Source organism: Macaca thibetana, chromosome 14 (assembly GCF_024542745.1).
Source record: "Macaca thibetana thibetana isolate TM-01 chromosome 14, ASM2454274v1, whole genome shotgun sequence".
In the NCBI taxonomy this organism is placed as follows: domain Eukaryota; kingdom Metazoa; phylum Chordata; class Mammalia; order Primates; family Cercopithecidae; genus Macaca; species Macaca thibetana.
Genome location: NC_065591.1, coordinates 7,786,022 through 7,801,796, shown reverse-complemented (window position 1 = coordinate 7,801,796; position 15,775 = coordinate 7,786,022). Strand labels below are relative to the sequence as shown.

Below are 15,775 nucleotides of genomic sequence, written 5' to 3'. Positions count from 1 at the left end.
ATTTAGTGCGAATTCGATCTGGGGCTGGGCTGGGCCCTACTTAACCGGGCCCGGGTGTCCGAGAGCGCGCCGAGCGGAGCGAAGCCAGGAGCCCGAGCGAGATGATGATGGTTATGCAGCCCGAGGGTCTGGGGGCCAGGGAGGGGCCCTTCGCGGGCAGCGGCGGGGGCGGCGAGTACATGGAACAGGAGGAGGACTGGGACCGCGACCTGCTGCTGGACCCGGCCTGGGAGAAGCAGCAGCGGAAAGTGAGTGCTCGCCCATTTCCTGACAGCAAAACCGAGGCCTGAGAGGCCGGGCGGTTTATCCTGGGCATCTCAGCAGGGCAGGGGCAGAGCTTGTCTTTAACCTAGAGTGCTAATCCCCAGCCCAGGCTCTGCCCATCAGCTGCCTGCTGTCCCCAGGGCTGGAGGAGAGGGCTGGGAGCCCTCAAGAGGGGTTTAAAATGACAAGAGAGTTTCTGGGGTCCCCACCCCACCAGGGTTCAGTCCCCTGGACCCACTGCCCCACTTCTGCTGGTGAAAACAGGCTGGGCAAAGCCCAGGAGATCCGAGTTAGGGGGTTCAGGAAGAAGAATCTTTCTCCCACCACTCTCTAGTTAAATATTCCCAGACCCCACCTTAAGGGCTTGCAGCCAGGCAACTAGTGGACTTGGGAGTGTGGGGGTGGTGAGAAGGGTCCTCTCAGACCCCACCCCACCTCGTTTCCAGGGTGGGGTCCATAGTCGCTGTATCTCATTTAACAACTGAAGAAACTGAAGCCCCAAAAGGAGCACAGACAGGCCCCAAATCACAGACTGTCAGACATCAGGACCTCCGCAACCTAAGGATCTTTACCCCTTTCCCCACCCCCATTCTTTTCCAAGATACCCCAGGCATGGGGCCCTGAGTCTGCTGAAAAGGCCATAGGTCGAGGAGGAGGGAAGACCTGGGTCCCCTTACGCAGTAACCTGACTCTCCAGCCAGATGGACACGTAGTGCTGAGGCAGCACCTCGGGGGTGCTGGAGACGGGCACAGGGGCAGCTGCTGCCCAGGCCCAGCCCATCAGGCACTCAGGGCCCCTCCCTCCCTGAGTTATTTTCACTCCCAGACTTTCCCAAGTAGAGGGGGCAGGACACCTGGGTTCCCAAAGAGAAAATGATCCGGGCCAGAGGGAGAAAACTTTGGGGAGTGGCAGGCCGGTAACCAGGAGGGCACCATAAGGCCATTGGACCCTGCTCAGTGTGTGCCAACACTGTATGACTCCAGGAAAGGGCAGGGTACTCAGGTACTCAGTGGAATTTGCAGTACCTGAGAATCCTAGAATTTAGAATCAGAGCACTTCCACTGGGTTAGATGACAGGAGATGACCCCAAGGGCCAAGAGGCTCCGCTGAGTCGGCTGGGGTGCCCTGGGTGACAGGCTTCCACTTAGGCTCCCCCTGCACCTGTCTCCAAGCACAGCTGCAGTCCCAGGTTCGGCAATTTCCCAGGGATGTCATCCCTGTCCTTGGCTCCAGCTGCCACCTATTCTGCAACATCTTCTATCCCTACCCCCCCACCCACCCGGGCCTCTCCCAGATCCAGGTCCGCATGCCCCTCATATGACACATGCCAGTCTGTAACTTGTCTTTGTCACCTAACAAATTATCAGGAACATCTGTTCATCCCAACTTGCAGTCACCATCTCATCCATTCATTCAACGGCTACACAGCATACAGGCTCTGAATATCAATCAGCATCTCTTGTAGTTGGACATTTGGCTCATTTCTTTCTAGTCCAGCGTTGTTTATTGCAAGGTGGTAATAAACATCCTCGTGCTCAGCTTTAGCCCTGACGCCTCCCTGTTCCTCTGTGCTCCCTTCCTCCCCAGTGACTCCTCCATCCAAGGGCTTCCTTCATACAGTCTTGGAGCAGCACACTGCCTTGGCCCACATCATGTCTTACTATGTGCCAGCACTGTTTTAAGTGCTGGGATTTGGCAGCAGACAAAATAAAGCCCCTGCCATGGGAGCTTACATTCCAACATTTCTGTCTCATCCATCCGATCCTGCCTTGTCCCCCTCACTGACACCCTTCCTCTCTTGCCCTGGTCCCAGTGGCTGCCTCCTCATTTCTCTCTTTTGCCGTGCCAAGCCATTCATCTCCACTCTGCAACCAGCATGGACAGTTCTGCCCACCTCCCTCCTGCCTGAGGCTTCCCTGATTCCCTGTTGCCCTCTGGATCAAATTTTAACTCCCCAGCTTAGCACCTAGGATCGCGCATGACCTGGCCCCTGCTGCCCCTCCGGCCCGCCTCTCACCACTTATACCCCAACAACCCCAGCTCCATTCCAGCAGTGCCCAGATCCTCGTAGTCCGACAAATGTAGCAACTGTTTCTCACAGCCAGCGAGCACTTGCCCGCATGATTGCCCCTGCCTGAAATGCCCTTGCCTGCCCTTCCCTTCCTGAATGATTCCTGCCCATCACAACTCTGATCAAATTCTTGCCTTCCCCAAGAGGCCCCCGCCCTGATCCAACTTCCCTCCCATAAACTCCTTGGCAACCTCTTACAGCGCTTCTCAGACCAACGTGACTCTTGGATGGGCTATGAGCTTCCTTAGGGCAGGAAAGACTCTCATTAAGAGTCTTTGTGGTATGGGGATGCTCTGAATCCAAGAATCCTGCCAGGTTGGAAGAAGAAAGACCTAAGATATCATAGATTCTGATCCTTTAATTACACAAATGGGGAGACCAAGCCCCAAAGGGGGAAAGGGGCTGACCCTGGATCACAGAGCATGAGTGGCTCAGTTGGACTTGGAGCCCACCCTGACTCTACCAGGGAGTCTATGGAAAGGCAGAATTCAGGACCTGAAGGGCGGTAGGTTGGCAGAAACTTGTGTACCAAGTGTGATGTCACCCCTATCTCCAACAGACACACAGCCCTGTACCATCCCTCCTATCTCAGATGGAGGCTGAGGCTGAGGCTGAGGCTGACTCTTGGGGAAGGGGTGGGCAGTCATCCCCAGAAATGAGATCAGACCAGATGTGGTGGCTTATGCCTGTAATCCCAACACTTTGGGAAGCCAAGGCAGGAGGATCACTTGAGCCCAGGAGCTTGAGACAAACCTGAGCAACATAGTAAGACCCTGTCTCTCTCTAAAAAAACAAAATGAGATCAGGCTGGGCCTGAGTGCCAGCTGATGCTCCAATAGCCCACAGAGTCCTTGCACACTTAGGGTCTACTCAGAGGCCAATTTACAACAACCCTAGAAGGTCAGAACTGATAAAAATAGAAACACAGAGACAGTCCCTTAGGCAAAACCCTGAGGGCCAGATGTGCTTCAGTCCAGGAGTTTTCAGATTTCAGAAAGGCAATATCACCCTGCACTAGCTCCTGTAGTTCAAAACCTCAGAGGGCCCCACACTTTGAATGGGTTAACATTTTCTAAGGGTCCTCCCGTGTTTAAGACCCCCAAGGCTAGAGTGCTGGTGGCCGGGTGCCCCAAGTCTGAACTGGGACCTGCATGGGTCCCAGACTCCATTTCTCCCCTCTCAGGAAAACTAAAGCTCAGAGAGGGAAAGGGACTGGCCCAGAATGCACAGCAAGTCAGTGGCTGAGCTGAGCTGTGATTTGAATCCAGAAATACAAGGCTCTGAGACCTACCCTGACTGAGGAGACAGGACTGTGCCCCACATCCCCGAGCCGATCGTAGGGTCTGAGTGCTGTCCTCTGCCCCCAGACCTTCACTGCCTGGTGCAACTCACACCTGCGCAAAGCGGGCACCCAGATTGAGAACATCGAGGACGATTTCCGCAATGGCCTCAAACTCATGCTGCTCCTGGAGGTCATTTCAGGTGAGGATGTCAAATCAGTGCACCTGAGCCCCAGGACCCAGGAACATCTGGACAGCAGGGGGAATAGGGTGGCAGAGTGTTGGACGGGACTTGGTGGAGAGGGGAGAGTTTGCGGACAATGACTTCTGCTGCCTCTCATGACCTTTGGCCCTTGGCCTCTCCTCTTATACCCAGGAGAGAGGCTGCCCAGGCCAGATAAAGGCAAGATGCGCTTCCACAAAATCGCCAACGTTAACAAGGCCCTGGACTTCATTGCCAGCAAGGGGGTTAAGCTGGTGTCCATTGGTGCTGAAGGTGAGGAGGTGGCAGGAAGGGTCCTGGGCAGGGCGCGGGGGCCTCTCTTGACGTCAGCAAATCACCTCTGTGGGCCTCAGTTTCCTCATCTCATCAATGGGAATAATCCCTGCCTCGCAAGAGAGCCTGTAAAGAGCCAATGTACCAACCAGGCACAGTGGCTTCCGCCTGTAATCTCGGCATTTTGGGAGGCTGAGGTGGGTGGACCACTTGAGGCTAAGAGTTTGAAACCAGCCTGGCCAACATGGCAAAACCCCATCCCTACTAAAAATACAAAAATCAACTGGTGGTGGCTCACACCTGTAATCCCAGCTACTTGGGAGACTGAGGCACAAGAATCGAATGAACCTGGGAGGCAGAGGTTGCAGTGAGCCGAGATCGCGCCACTGTACCCCAGCCTGGGTAACAGAGCAAGAGACTCCATCTGAAAAAAAAAAAAAAAAAAAAAAAAAGAGCCAGCCAGGCGTGGTGGCTCACACCTGTAATCCCAGCACTTTGGGAGGCAAAGGTGTGGGGCTCACAAGGTCAGGAGATCGAGACCATCCTGGCCTACATGGTGAAACCCAGTCTCTACTCAAAATACAAAAATTAGCTGGGTGTGGCAGCACGTGACTGTAATCCCAGCTACTCAGGAGGCTAAGGCAGGAGAATCGCTTGAACCCGGTAGGCAGAGGTTGCAGTGAGTCGAGATCCTGCCACTGCACTCCAGCCTGGCAACAGAGCTAGACTCCGTCTAAAAAAAAAAAAAAAAAAAAAAAAAAAAAATGCCAAACTGCCAGCGCAGCCCCTGAACCCTAGTAAGAGTTCAGTGAAATAATTTCTAAATAACAAGCAAGGCATGGTAGCACGTGCCTGTAGTCTCAGTTACTTGGGAGACTGAGGCGGGAGGATTGTTTGAGCCCAGAAGTTGGAGATCAGCCTAGGCAACGTAGCAGAACTCCATCTTGGCCAGGCACAGTGCTTCACGCCTGTAATCTCAGCACTTTGGGAGGCCAAGGCAAGTGGATCACCCTGAGGTCAGGAGTTCGAGACCATCCTGGCCACCATGGTGAAAGCCTGTCTGTACTAAAAACACAAAAATTTGCTGGGCATGGGCCAGGCGCGGTGGCTCACGCCTGTAATCCCAGCACTTTGGGAGGCCAAGGCGGGCGGATCACGAGGTCAGGAGTTTGAGACCATCCAGGATAACATAGTGAAACCCTCTCTCCTCTAAAAATACAAAAAATTAACTGGCCATGGTGGCAGGCGCCTGTAATCCCAGCTACTCGGGAGACTGAGGCAGGAGAATGGCGTGAACCTGGGAGGCAGAGCTTGCAGTGAGCCGAGATCACGCCACTGCACTCCAGCCTGGGCGACAGAGCAAGACTCCGTCTCAAAAAAAAAAAAAAAATTGCTGGGCATAGTGGGGCACACCTGTAATCCCAGCTATTCGGGAGGCTGAGGCAAGAGAATCCCTTGAACCTGGGAGGTGGAGGTTGCAGTTAGCCAAGATTGTGCCACTGCACTCCAGCCTGGGTGACAAGAGAGACTCTGTCACACACACACAGAGAAAACTCCATCTCAAAAAATTCCCCAAACCAACCAACTAAACAAAAAAATAGATGTGGGCCGGGGGTGATGGCTTACACCTGTAACCCCAGTACTTTGGAGGCCAATGCAAGCAGATCACAAGGTCAGGAGTTCGAGATCAGCCTGGCCAATACAGTGAAACCCATCTCTACTAAAAATACAAAAATTAGCTGAGCCTGGTGGCATGCACCTGTAGTCCCAGCTACTCAGGAGGCTGAGGCAGAAGAATTGCTTGAACCAGGGAGGCAGAGCTTGCAGTAAGCTGAGATCACACCACTGCACTCCAGCCTGGGTGACAGAGCAAGACTCTGTCACCCCCCAAAAAATAGATGCAGCTGGGTGCAGTGGTTCACGCCTGTAATCCCAGCATTTTGGGAGGCTGAGGTGGGCGGATCATTTGAGGTCAGGAGTTCGAGACCAGTCAAGCTGACATGGCAAAACCCCATCTCTACTAAAAATACAAAAAATTAAGCAGGTTTGGTGGTGCACACCTGTAGTCCCAGCTACTAGGGAGGCCAAGGAAGGAGAATCGCTTGAACCCAGGAGGCGGAGGTTGCAGTGAGCTGAGATTGCACCACTGCACTCCAGTTGAGGCAAAGAGGGAGACTCCATCTCAGAAAATAATAATAAAGAAAAGAAAAGAAAGAGAGATGCTTACTGAGTACCTGCAAGGTGCCCACCTACTAGGTACCAGCCCTGAAATGAGAGACAAGGGCTAGAGGACTGATCAGAGGGGAAGGTGAGCGGAGGCCAGATAGCACAGACCTTGAATGTCAGGCAAATCTGTCCCCTGACCCCTACCCTGCAGAGATCGTCGACGGGAACCTGAAGATGACCCTGGGCATGATCTGGACCATCATCCTTCGCTTCGCCATCCAGGACATCTCTGTGGAAGGTGAGCAATGGGAAAGGAGGTTGGGGCCAGGTGCAGTGGCTGGGGCCTGTAATCCCCACACTTTGGGAGGTCGAGGCAGGCAGACCACTTGAAGGATCGCCCAGGAGTTCAAGACCAGCCTGGACAACATGGTGAAACCCCATCTCTACAAAAAATACAAAAAAAAAAAAAAAAAAAAAAAAAAAAGCTGGCCATGGTGGCATGTGCCTATAGTCCCAGATACTAGGGAGGCTGAGGTAGGAGTACCGCTTGAGCCTGGGAGGTTGAGGCTGTGGTGAGCCATGATCGTGTCACTGCACTCCAGTTGGATGACATAGCAAGACCCTGTCTCCAGGAGAAAAAAAAAAAAAAAAGGTAGGGTGAGAGGGCTGACCTGGACCCCTTCTCAATGAATTCTCCCACCTCCTCCCCACCCAGAAACCTCGGCCAAGGAAGGCTTGCTTCTGTGGTGCCAGAGGAAGACAGCACCGTACCGCAACGTCAACGTGCAGAATTTCCACACCAGGTCTGTCAGCTGGTTACCAAATGTGTCTGGGCCTCTGTGGGGCACTGGGCACAGAGAGGAGCCCTCCCTGGTCAGTGAAGGGCACTGAGCTGGTCCCTGTCACAAGCCACAGGGGAGGAAAAGGTCACAGCACAGTTCTTGGAACAGTGTCTGAAAAGAGGGCTCAGTAACTGCTGAGTGGAATGGAATTGAATCCAGGAAGGTTCCAGTAACTCCTGGAGGAGGGAGTGTTTGAGATTTCCCTGGAAGGCCATTCCAGCCAGAGGGAAGCTGGAGGCCAAAAACATCTAGAAACTGGTTGGGCCTAAACATGGGTGTGTGACAGAATCATGATGAGCCAGCAGGAGACGGTCCAGATACGGTCAGGAAGGGCCTCAAACGCCAAGCTAAGGGGTTTGTGCTTTACTCCATTTTACAGATGAGGCTATCCTTCTGGGGGGTGCTCCTGGGCCGAGGGGAGAATGGGGCCCCAGCTTGAACCCAGGCCTGACCCCCCTCTTCTCTCTGTTCAGCTGGAAGGATGGCCTGGCCCTCTGTGCCCTCATCCACCGACACCGCCCCGACCTCATCGACTACGCCAAACTGCGAAAGGTAGAGACCCCTACCACCCCCACCCACGGCCTCTGCCTGCAGCTGACCTTTCACCCTCCTCCCTCACACCCATCTAGGATGACCCCATCGGCAACCTGAACACTGCCTTCGAGGTGGCAGAGAAGTACCTGGACATCCCCAAGATGTTGGATGCAGAAGGTGCGAGTGAGCTAGCCCAGGGGAGGACCCCACATTCTCACCACTGGGCCTGGTGCACCCTCCACACCTTGGCATGGCCCTTTCCTCCTCCTGGGATGCTCCGACTGCCCCCACCCCACTCCCTGGTCACAGTCCCCCTTCTCCAGCAGTCCTCTATCTTGTCCCCTGCCCCGTCCCCTGAAGAGGACCAGCCCTTCCCGCCTCTCCGCTATGTAATGGCCCTACCTTCTGCCTCACATCCCAGTTACCTGGGTTACCTGGGATAACATTGGTCCCCCAAGAATGGCAGCTCCCCTGGGGCATGTCCTGCCTGTGGTCCCCATGCTTAGGCAAGGCAACAGTCAACTGAAGCAGCAAACACTCTCTGAGCATCTACTTTGCATGATGCCTGGGCTGTGTGGGCACTGCTGGAGAACTTTTTCTTGCCCTGAGGAGCTGTGGACTTGGGGGAAAGACAGACAGACAGAGGGAGGTATAGGATAGTTCAAGGCACGAGGCAGCGTGGACCAGTCCCTCACGAGGCCTACGGTGGCTGGTCAATCACACTCACCCACCCTCTCCCTCACACTTTGCTCACCCCAAGGTGGGGAGGTGGGGAAGTTGCTGAGCCCTGGGGTAAGGAGTGAGGGCTTCAAGGAAGAGAAGACACTGGGTTTGGGTGACTGGCTGCTGGTGGCCATGACTAGATACTTCCAGCCCTCCCACCCAGAGGGAGTTCTCTCCCTAGGGAGGGACCCCTGGCTTTGGCCAGTAGACACCGTGCTGTCCTGCCCTAGACATTGTGAACACCCCAAAGCCGGATGAGAAGGCCATCATGACCTATGTGTCCTGCTTCTACCATGCCTTTGCCGGGGCTGAGCAGGTAAGGTGGCCCAACTGCTACTGCCTGGGCTTGTGGACCCAAGGGCCCAACCTTGGCTGCAGCCCAACATTGGAGGCGCCAGACCACGCAGGTGGGAGTGCCACTGTCCCAGCTGCACACACTCAGTCCTCAGCAAGACCAGAGGACCCTGGTTTGGAAACTCCCTGCCTACCTAGGAGCCGTGCTCCCCCCATCCCTTTCCCTATTTTTTGTTTGTTTTTTGAGACAGGGTCTCACTCTGTCACCCAGGCTGGAGTGAAGTGGCATGATCACAGCTCGTTGCTGCCTTGACCTCAGCCTCCTGCCTCAGCCTCCCCAGTAGCTGGGACTACAGGCACATGCTACCACACCTGGCTAATTTTTGTATTTTTTGTAGAGATGGTATTTCATTATGTTGCCCAGGCTGGTCTCAAACTCCTGGACTCAAGTAACTTACCCACCTCAGCCTCCCAAAGTGTTGCGATTACAGGCATGGGCCACCACACCCAGCTGGGGGCTCTGTTTTTTAAGGGCTTTACAGAGGCAGCTTGCTTTAATGCCAACCCTCTACCAACTACCCCCATAGGCAGAGACAGCTGCCAACAGGATCTGCAAGGTGCTGGCGGTGAACCAGGAAAACGAGAAGCTGATGGAGGAGTATGAGAAGCTTGCCAGTGAGGTGAGGCTGGGCTCCCACTGTGCTCTGCCCATCCCGGCCCTACTGACTCTCCCAACCCTGCTAACCCCAAGCGTGGGCCTGCAGAGCCTCCCTCTGCTCAGAGTAGCCCTGGCTTCCTCCAAGCCTCCTCCTGTCCATCTCCACCCAGCACTTGCCCTTCTGCCAACCCAAGCTCCTGGTCAGTCATTGATTGACTCATCATTCATCCATTTACTCCTGCATTGATCCATTCACTCGTATTTAGGTAGTCACATGGCCCTTTGCTCTGTGCCAACCTATACTAGCCCCTGGACTCAGAAATCAGCCATCCGACTCCTTCTCTGACTCATGGGGACTACCCCATTCTGCCTTCATATTTGTCAAAGTCACCCCCACCTACCCTCTGGCCACAGCCTGGGTGTGGGTGGAGAGGGGTGGGTGAGCCGGGCAGGTCAGCTCAGAGGTCTCTGCTTTGCCCCTGCCTGGCCCTGTCAGCTGCTGGAGTGGATCCGCCGCACCATCCCATGGCTGGAGAACCGTGTGGGCGAGCCCAGCATGAGTGCCATGCAGCGCAAGCTAGAGGACTTTCGGGACTATCGGCGTCTGCACAAGCCGCCCCGCGTTCAAGAAAAGTGCCAGCTGGAGATCAACTTCAACACACTGCAGACCAAGTTGCGGCTCAGCCACCGGCCTGCCTTCATGCCCTCCGAGGGCAAGCTGGTCTCGGTGAGCTCTACACACATTCCCTGGGTGAACTTGGGGTCCGTATCCCCATCTGTACAATGGGCAAACAGTGATGGAGGGCACCCCTGCCTGCTCCACAGGACATCGCCAATGCCTGGCGGGGGCTGGAGCAGGTGGAAAAGGGCTATGAAGACTGGCTGCTCTCAGAGATCCGACGCCTGCAGCGACTCCAGCACCTGGCCGAGAAGTTCCGGCAGAAGGCCTCCCTGCACGAAGCCTGGACCCGGGGTAGGTACACCTACCTCACGGGGCTGGACTGTCTCCTGGGGTGGAGATTGGTGTGCAGGGGTGGGAGGGGAGGTTCTTGGCAAAATGCTCGGGACAAGGGTAGGTGCTCTGCAGGGAAGCCGGAGACTGGATTTCTAATCCCACCCTGACTTGCTGTGGTGCAACCTGGGCCTCTCTTTGGGCCACTGCCCCTCTGTGGGCCAAAGTTTGTTTTGTTTTTTGAGACAGAGTCTTGCTGTATCCCCCAGGCTAGTAAAATCTCGGCTCACTACAATCTCTGCCTCCTGGGATCAAGTGATCCTCCTGCTTCAGCCTCCCAAGGAGCTGGGACCACAGGTGTGCACCACCACGCCAGGCTAACTTTTTGTATTTTTTGTATAGATGGGATCTCACTTTGTTGCCCAGGCTGATCTCAAACTCCTGGGCTCAAGCGATCCACCCACCTCAGCCTCCCACAGTGCTGGGATTACAGGCGTGAGCCACTGCACACACGGGTGTTATCTATAAACTCAGCCTTCCCCCTCACCCCCCAGCCCTGCTCTGGTCTTCTGTGGGTCTGCTCTGATTAATTCATCAGTTCGCATTTTATTTTATATGTATCAGGTGTACAAAGGTGAGTCCATTCCTCACCCTAACATCACTTACATCATACTCAAAGTATCCTGACGCTAAAATATTGCACGAGTCAAATATATTACTCTGGATAGAAACATCCATTCGGTGTTCTGTCGAGGATTTTAGTGGTGAACAAAGGAGGCCGGTTCAGGGGCTCATGGGGGTTACAGAATCGTTGAGAGCTATTTTAAGGTCAAATTACGCCAAAACTGTACCAAAGGCCCCTTGGTCGTAGCTCGCTCAGGGGACGCTGATATAGTTTACGGATCACACCACCGAAGAGGAGTTTCATCTACGTTATTACACCGACGCCGCAGAGCAAACCCCTAGTAGGGGCTAGGCCGGTGTGATCGCCACCTTAGCAGATGAGGCTTCGTGGTCACAGAGCCCGGCCCGCACCCCTGCCCCTGCCGCCACTGGGTGACCGGAGCCGGCCTCTCTTCGAGCAGGGAAGGAGGAGATGCTGAGCCAGCGCGACTACGATTCGGCTTCGCTACAGGAGGTGCGGGCGTTGCTGCGGCGCCACGAGGCCTTTGAGAGCGACCTGGCGGCGCACCAGGACCGCGTGGAGCACATTGCCGCGTTGGCCCAGGAGCTCAAGTAGGCGGGGCCTCGCGGGGCCTCGCGGGGCCCGCTCCCAACACCCCTGGCCCCGCCCCCGGCGGCGAGCCCCGCCCTGATCCCCATTTCCCTCAAGACCCCAAGCTCTCCAGAGTTCTTCTGTAACCGCGCCCCCCCCGGAACCCCACCCCCATCCCCATCTCCGGACCCGCTCTGCTGCCACCACTCTTCCCACTAGGGCTTGACCTGTCCCACTCGTGGCCTGCCCTCTAACCTGTCCGCTCTCTTCACCCGGCTTACTGCCCCAAACCCTCCCCATCAGCTTTGGGCTGGCCACCCCCTCCCATGAACCCACCCCTCCACCCAAGCACCTCCATGGACTGCAGCTAAGGACATGCGGGCGCCCACCTACACAGAGGGATGCGCGGGGACCGCCCCCTCTTGGAAAGCACCCAGCTTTACCCACCACCTGCCCTGGCTCCCGCACACCTTCACCCCCACCCGGGGCGCGGGTGAAGTGCAGTTAGGACATCTGGGCTGGGGCTGGCCCCACACTCGCCCTACTTCTCGCTCCCAGTGAGCTGGACTACCATGAGGCAGCCTCAGTGAACAACCGCTGCCAGGCCATCTGCGATCAGTGGGACAACCTGGGCACCCTGACCCAGAAGAGGCGGGATGCACTAGAGGTGGGGCTGGGGGCCGGGCAGCTGGGTGTGGGTAGGTGGGTGAAGCCAGGTCTGCTGGGCATGCTGCTGACCCACTATGCCCCCCACCCCTAGCGGATGGAGAAGCTCCTGGAGACCATCGACCAGCTTCAACTGGAGTTCGCCCGGCGGGCCGCACCCTTCAACAACTGGCTGGACGGTGCCGTGGAGGACCTGCAGGACGTGTGGCTGGTACACTCTGTGGAGGAGACCCAGGTGGGTGCCAGGGTTGCAGGGGATGGATGGGATGACAGGGAAGCTGGCCCCAAATTCTGCCAGCCACAACTTTAGGCTCCTAGGGCAAAGGGATGGGAGGAAAACCCCAGTTCCCGAGTGCTGGGCTGGAAGACAGGAGGCCGGGGTTCTTGCGTCAGGACTTCTCAGGACCGCTGGGTGGCCCAGGGCACACTGCTGCCCTTTCTGTTGCCTATGGTAAGTGGGGGACACCAGTTGACGCTTCCTGCCTGTCACCCCCAGAGCCTGCTGACAGCGCATGATCAGTTCAAGGCAACGTTGCCCGAGGCTGACCGAGAGCGAGGCGCCATCATGGGCATCCAGGGTGAGATCCAGAAGATCTGCCAGACGTATGGGCTGCGGCCCTGCTCCACCAATCCCTACATCACCCTGAGCCCGCAGGACATCAACACCAAGTGGGATATGGTCAGTGCCACCTGCAGCCTTCCTCCCACCCACTCCTGCATACTCTGACCACCCTGAAACTTAGGTGGCCCAAGATATGGAGAATAAAGTCCATCTTCAGATCTGGGGTCTGCCAGACTCCACGTGGGACTGCATAAATCACCTTGTCTGTCTTGGGCTCATCTGTATATGATGAGCCGTAACAGCAGCATTCTCCTGTCAGGATTGATGTGAAGTAGAATTAAGCCTTGTGTGTGGACATCTTTTATAAATCCACCCATATTAGTTATAAATGATGCCATCAGCCCCATTTTGCAGATGACAAAACTGAAGCCCACAAGGGTTAGTGACTTGCCCAGGAGCTTTCTTGCATATCCCAGACAAGTTGGCTCAAAGCAACAGGGGCTGAGGTTTGAGGGGCTGGAGCCCATTTCCCCTAAAGCCATTTCCCAGCCCCCAGAGCTGGCTCTGGCATAACCGCCCTCCTCTCAGGTCCGAAAGCTGGTGCCTAGCCGTGATCAGACACTGCAGGAGGAGCTGGCACGGCAGCAGGTAAATGAGAGGCTCCGGCGACAGTTTGCGGCCCAGGCCAATGCCATTGGACCCTGGATCCAGGCGAAGGTGGAGGTAAGGGCTGGGATAGTGGGTCCAACCTGGGGAGGTGCGGCTAGGGCTGGGCCACAGGGAACTGGGAGCCCTCATGCTGCCTGGGAACCCCTGCAGGAAGTGGGGCGGCTGGCAGCAGGGCTAGCCGGCTCTCTGGAGGAGCAGATGGCTGGGCTACGGCAGCAGGAGCAGAACATTATCAACTACAAGACTAACATTGACCGGCTAGAGGGTGACCACCAGCTGCTGCAGGAGAGCCTGGTGTTCGACAATAAGCACACCGTCTACAGCATGGAGGTGGGATCACAAACTCTCAGGAGAGAAGGGAGGCAGCGCTGGCTGAGGAGGCCCAGGGAGACCACAGCCGGACAGAGCATGCATGTCCCAGCAGGGTCCCCAGTTCAGCTTGGCCAAGTCCCTTAAGACCCAGCGATGCCGGGCGCGGTGGCTCACGCCTGTAATCCCAGCACTTTGGGAGGCCGAGGCGGGCGGATCACAAGGTCAGGAGATCGAGACCACGGTGAAACCCCGTTTCTACTAAAAATACAAAAAATTAGCCGGGCGCGGTGGCGGGCGCCTGTAGTCCCAGCTACTCAGGAGGCTGAGGCAGGAGAATGGCGTGAACCCGGGAGGCGGAGCTTGCAGTGAGCCGAGATTGCGCCACTGCACTCCAGCCTGGGCGACAGAGCGAGACTCTGTCTCAAAAAAAAAAAAAAAAAAGACCCAGCGATGGAAAGTGACCCTTCCAGAGTCACAAAGCAGTCCAAACCCAGGCCAGGATTGGCCATAGCTGGTTATCAAAAGATAGGAAGGACTGCTGGGGGGTTACTCAGTGGAGCTTCCAGATGGGGATGGAGGCCCAGTGAGGGGGAGGACTTGCCCAGGGTCAGTGGACTGGATGTGGAGCTAGAGCCAGTGGCCAGGCACTGGCCGCCCACTGACGGTGGCCTGTCCCCGACTGCCAGCACATCCGCGTGGGCTGGGAGCAGCTGCTCACCTCTATCGCCCGCACCATCAATGAAGTGGAGAACCAGGTACTGACCCGAGATGCCAAGGGGCTGAGCCAGGAGCAGCTCAACGAGTTCCGAGCATCCTTCAACCACTTTGACCGGGTCAGCAGGGGCCTGGCCCTGTGGGGTAAGACACTTGGGGGCTGGTGGAGGCTGGAGACCAAGCCTGATATCCACACACCCCCTACAGAAGAGGAATGGGATGATGGAGCCTGATGACTTCCGAGCTTGCCTCATCTCCATGGGCTATGACCTGGTGAGTGCCCCCCAGCCCCTTCCCAGGAGTCCCAAAGTACCCCCTCCTCTGTGCTGATCACCTACTGTGCGCCTCCCATCTTCACATACACCATCCCCTGCATCTTCATCACATCCACACAGGGGCTAGCAAGGCTCAGGGAGGTAAACTCACTTGGACCCAGTTCTGTGTGGACCCAAAGTCTGAGCTTGCAACATTTTTACCTGTAGGGAAACAGCACTACAGAAACAGGTATGGCCCTGGAAAAAAAATCAGGACCAGGGAGCAAATCTGCTTCCTGCTATAGGTAGGATGCAGATTTCAGCCTACCATAAAGAACGTCCTATAGCCAGGACTAAGGTCTCTGGAGGAAGGGAACACCCTTGTTACTGGGGCTCTGCTAGCCAAGGCTGGACAGTACCCAGGAGGGGACATCCAGACCCCTCCTGGCTTTAGTGCTCATGGGCATAGTGCCTGGCCCCTATCTCTGCAGGGGGAAGTGGAGTTTGCTCGCATCATGACCATGGTGGACCCCAACGCAGCTGGGGTGGTGACCTTCCAGGCCTTCATAGACTTCATGACCCGAGAGACAGCCGAGACTGACACGGCTGAGCAAGTTGTGGCCTCCTTCAAGATCCTGGCAGGAGACAAGGTGAGTCCCAGGTGGTGGAGGGGCTGGGGGGCTGGGGCAGGGCATAGGACCTGTGGGTCCTCAACGCCTCTTCTCCCCAGAACTACATCACCCCCGAGGAGCTGCGACGCGAGCTCCCCGCCGAGCAGGCCGAGTACTGCATCCGCCGTATGGTGCCCTACAAGGGATCCGGGGCCCCAGCTGGAGCCCTGGACTACGTGGCCTTCTCCAGTGCCCTCTATGGGGAGAGCGACCTCTGACCCCAACCACTGAGGTTTTGGAGAGAGGGTGCACCCTGTGGCTGATCCCATCCGTCCCTCAGAGCAAGGGCCTGAGAGAACAGTCAGCCAAGTGCTTCTGAATAAAGATCCCTCTGTGGGTCTCTCCCCATCTCCTTTTGGTTCCTGAAGCAGAAGCTGGGCCCTCAGGCTCCTGGGCAGGACCAGCTATCCCACCTTGACCCACCAAAAGT

The 15,775-nt window shown here is 56.3% G+C and overlaps 2 protein-coding genes across 2 annotated transcripts in view; one reads left to right on the top strand and one right to left on the bottom strand.

Moving 5' to 3' along the window:
- Window positions 1-15,775, bottom strand: part of MRPL11 (mitochondrial ribosomal protein L11) — a 242,991-nt gene that overhangs the window by 121,298 nt on the left and 105,918 nt on the right. The gene's annotated exons all lie outside the window — the stretch shown is intronic.
- On the top strand, window positions 4-15,688 carry ACTN3 (actinin alpha 3). The gene is made up of 21 exons (XM_050756598.1): window positions 4-248; window positions 3,704-3,818; window positions 3,993-4,112; window positions 6,490-6,576; window positions 6,994-7,081; window positions 7,594-7,672; window positions 7,750-7,831; window positions 8,608-8,693; window positions 9,259-9,351; window positions 9,826-10,056; window positions 10,155-10,302; window positions 11,367-11,517; window positions 12,056-12,164; window positions 12,258-12,398; window positions 12,660-12,842; window positions 13,314-13,448; window positions 13,545-13,724; window positions 14,393-14,539; window positions 14,628-14,693; window positions 15,166-15,324; window positions 15,405-15,688. Exons 1-21 carry the CDS (start codon window positions 102-104, stop codon window positions 15,561-15,563), a joined length of 2,706 nt encoding a protein of 901 aa, XP_050612555.1. The 5' UTR covers window positions 4-101; the 3' UTR covers window positions 15,564-15,688.